We start from the raw sequence: 4094 nt of genomic DNA, 5'->3' as shown, positions 1-4094 counted from the left end.
TGTTTAAAGAATATTTGAACCAGACTTAAGATTCAAGATTTTTAACTTTAGTACGTTTTCATTAGCTCATGGCATTCCATGCATGAGGCAACCCAATAATAGAGTTCGAAACATGGCATTATCTTTGTAGCTAATTTGATTTCTCTGGATCTTGATTATACCATTTAACCTTTAATGTAGCACCATCCCTATTTATACTTTCCCACAGGTCTTATATTTGGCCTTTCTCCATATTGAATCAGAGAATTATTGAGCATCATTCTGGGCCAGCTGTATTGAAGGTTCAAGTTTTTTTGTGCAATAACAACATAAGCCTGCTGATTGTTTCTCTTAAAACTTCCTTTACCTTTTCATTCCTCAAGCTGTAAATGAAGGGATTTAGCAGAGGTGTAACCATTGTGGTGAGAACAGCAGTCACTTTGTCAAAATCCAGTGAATGGCTCTGGCTGGGCCTCACATACATGAAGATATTGCTTCCATAGGCAATGGAGACGACTGTGATGTGAGAAGCACAGGTGGAAAAGGCCTTCTGACGTCCTTGTGCTGAGGGGATGCGTAAGATGGTTGTAATGATGTAGATGTAAGACACAGTGGTGAGCACCAGTGAGGTCAGAAGTATGAAAGAAGATAAGAGGAAGTTTATCTTCTCAATGAAATGAGTATCAATACAGGCCACCTGTAACAGAGGGGCAATGTCACAGAAGAAGTGTCTAATTTCTTTATAACAGAAAGGTAACCTGGACACTATGATAGTGGGACACAGAACTGACAGGAAGGCTCCCACCCAGCATCCCAGAACCAGGAGGAGGCAGACTCTACTGTTCATGATGATGGTGTATCGCAGGGGGTTACAGATGGCCACATAGCGGTCAAAGGACATGACAGCCAAGAGGATGAACTCCACTGTCCCGAGGAAAAAAAAGAAGTATGTCTGAGTGATGCATCCAGCAAAAGAGATAGTTTTCTTCTCTTCTAGGAGACAGGCTAATAGCTTTGGAGTAACTGAAGTAGTATACATAATGTCTAAAAAGGACAAATTGCCAAGGAAAAAGTACATTGGAGTTTGAAAGTGAGAATCAGCCCATATAAGGGAAATGATGACAATATTTCCTGTCAGAGTAAGCATGTAAATAAACAAGAGAACTACAAAGAGGGAAATCTGAAGCTTCTGGAGAGCAGGGAAAGCAGTCAAGGTAAACTCTGTTACTGTGGTCTGATTTTGCAGGTCCATTGCACACAATGGTTAATGGGCAGCATGTTTCTGAAACAAAGAAAACATTATAAAATATAAAGAACTGACAGTCAAGTAAGTTTTTAACTTTCAGAACAGGTTGTAAGTATGAAGTAGAATAGCTTTGCATTGTAGGAAAAAATGATATTTTATTTATTATAAATTGTTGGACTTTGAATGAATTGTTTTTCAATGTTATATTTAAATTTGTCATCCACTGAAATTACCTCCGTGGCTTCAATTACTTTTTTTTTATTCTCGTTTCAGTAAAGTCCTGGCTTTACTATGTTATTTTCTCAGCTAAGTTTTGTGACAAAAGTAGAATGATATAGTTAATAAGGAAAGGACAAAGGAAATATTAATAAATGTTGAGTTCTTCTACTTCAACTCATTTTAGCTTTCAATGTATTGACTTAGGTTGACTATATCATAGTTGTCAAACCAGAGAGTCCTGAGCAGCTAAGCTGACAAAGAATTTTATCCATGTCTTTCAAATCAAAGTGTAGAAATTATGAGGCCTGGTCAGGAGACTTACAAAAGGAATATTTGTATTTGTCTCTATCCACTTCTATCCTTGACACTAAGTGATGAATATTTGTGTAATTTATAGTTGGACAATTAATTTTTATATGATAATAAGTGACCTTTTCAAAAGAGCATATAGGTTTTCTCTTATATAATGATAATTTTTGATGCTTACACTGTTATAGAAAAAGTAGATATTTGATAAATGGTTCACTCTTTGAATATCTGACTTTATATACTTATGAAAATTATCTTTTATTAAAATGATTGATGTGTTTATTCTTTGTTCCTCACAAATGCTATGTCTATGTCAACTTCTAAGAGAACAAGCAAACTAACTGGTTGCTTGAGGTATCTGAAATGAATTTTTTTTATATTTTACATTCTTTTCTGCCATTTGGAGAGGAAGTTATTTTAAATGCAGAATCCTTTGTCATTTGCTTGATTCTGAGTCATGGTGACTTATCTCTTGTGTGCAGAAAAGAATGTTTTGCATACAGGTTTTATGATTGTTACCTTTTGGAAAGAAATAAGCAGGCTGTTGTTCTTCTGAGGTGTTCCTGGGTGAGTTTAGACTACCAATATTTTTTTCAGTAGTCAAGCATTTAACCATTTGTACTATATAGAAGATTGTGGTCATTTTTTGTAATGCAAACAAACATACAAACAAACCACTACAATTAGAATCTGAGTATGAAATATATGCAGCCAGATGAGACTAAGACATTCTGTTTCATATGCAAATATTGTCATTTTTATTCTTGTTTTGATAACAAGATTTTTGTCTTAACATTCTTTGATGGAAATAAGAAAATACTATTGTTTCTTTTTTAAAAAAATTATTTGACACTTTTAGGTTGTTGGTAAGCAGTCTGTTTTACAAAAGTGTCATGATTTCAGTGCAAATGAGCTATTTCAAATGTAATCAGAGATGAATAACTTGTTATTCATTTAAGTTAAATTTGGTAGTAGACCTCTATTTCTTTCTTGTTATATCTTGTGTCCATTTCTACCTGTATAGATAAGTATTGATAATTTCCATGTTTCTTTTAGTTTAAATTTTCATTTTGTTTTGTTTTTTGTTTACTGAAAGGGAAGGCAGGTAATATATTTAATTTCGGACTCATTGAATATAAAATGTGTTCATTTATTTACTTATTAATGAATAAATAAATGAATCAAAATTTGGGGATCTCCTCCAAACATGGCTTTCTGTTTCAAAATCAAGCAGCAATAAACTCTGTAATATTCATTCTCATTTCTCAATTACAGATATGTATCATAACTTATATTAACTTTTTCTTGGGTTTTTTAACTTTTTTCCTTACATTCAAACTACCAGGGCTGTGAATAAATAATTATCACAGAGTTAATGATTATAGGAAGGAAACCAAAATACCAAATCATTTAGGGTTTAGAGTTGAGAAAATCACAAGAAAAAAAGAGTGAAAAGACTAGGATAGCCTAAATTGAGAAGACAAAAAAGAAATTATGACACCAGTACACATACAGCTTCTAAACTGTTTGTTATTGCAATATAATCATAGCCAAGTGGATTAGTATTAAAGTTACTGATACATAACATATAAATAAAATGGCTTACGATGCATGTAGAAACACTAACATTCCCTTCCATTTACCTCCTCTCTTCATCAAAGACATCACTGGAGGTTGCTAAGTATCTCAGGGCAAAATAGTGTGGATTCTTATACAGCTGCCTCACTTCTACCCCACTGTTCCTACTACTTCTCTAATCTTCTCTTTTAAAACATCTGTATTATCCTCCATTTTCCCTTCTTGCCTCATTATGTGATTTATGGCCCTGATAAAATCTTGAGTTTCTTCTAACATTATAAAAGTAGACAATTTGGGGTCTTTAAAAAGAACATGCTGGAGAACAAACACTTGGTCAACTGACTGGAAGAGATCTATATTTGTTCCCATCCCAAAGAAGGGTGACCCAACAGAGTGTGGAAACTATAGTACAATATCATTAATTTCACATGCAAGCAAGACTCTACTGAGGATTATCCAAAATGACTGGAATAGCACATCAGCAGAGAACTGCCAGAAGTCCAGGCTGGGTTTAGAAGGTGTCGTGGTACTAGGAATATTGTAGCTAGTGTTAGATGGATCTTAGCTGAAAGCAGGGAATACCAGAGGGATGTATATCTGTGTTTCATTGACTATGCCAAGGTGTTTGACTGTGTGCATCATAACAAACTGTGGCTGACTCTCAGAAGAATGGGAATCCCAGAACACTTGATCATGCTAATGTGAAATCTATACTTGAACCAAGAGGCAGTCATCAGAACAGAGCAAGGAAACACTGCATAGT

General features: G+C 34.5%; 1 protein-coding gene across 1 annotated transcript; it reads right to left on the bottom strand.

The window, feature by feature from the left end:
* Window positions 1–283: 283 nt before the first annotated feature.
* LOC102869655 (olfactory receptor 6M1-like) lies at window positions 284–1231 on the bottom strand. Its single transcript, XM_006895628.1, has one exon. The coding sequence runs from the start codon at window positions 1229–1231 to the stop codon at window positions 284–286; it is 948 nt and encodes a 315-aa protein (XP_006895690.1).
* Window positions 1232–4094: the final 2863 nt, after the last annotated feature.

This window comes from Elephantulus edwardii, unplaced genomic scaffold (genome assembly GCF_000299155.1).
Source record: "Elephantulus edwardii isolate Elephantulus edwardi_28Jun2011 unplaced genomic scaffold, EleEdw1.0 scaffold00171, whole genome shotgun sequence".
Lineage (NCBI taxonomy): Eukaryota > Metazoa > Chordata > Mammalia > Macroscelidea > Macroscelididae > Elephantulus > Elephantulus edwardii.
The sequence above is the reverse complement of the archived record's forward strand: the minus strand, read 5'-3'. Positions and strand labels throughout refer to the sequence as shown.

Bases quoted from the DNA above. Each gene is read 5' to 3' on its own strand.
- LOC102869655 (XM_006895628.1), bottom strand. From the start codon at position 1,231: ATGGACCTGCAAAATCAGACCACAGTAACAGAGTTTACCTTGACTGCT.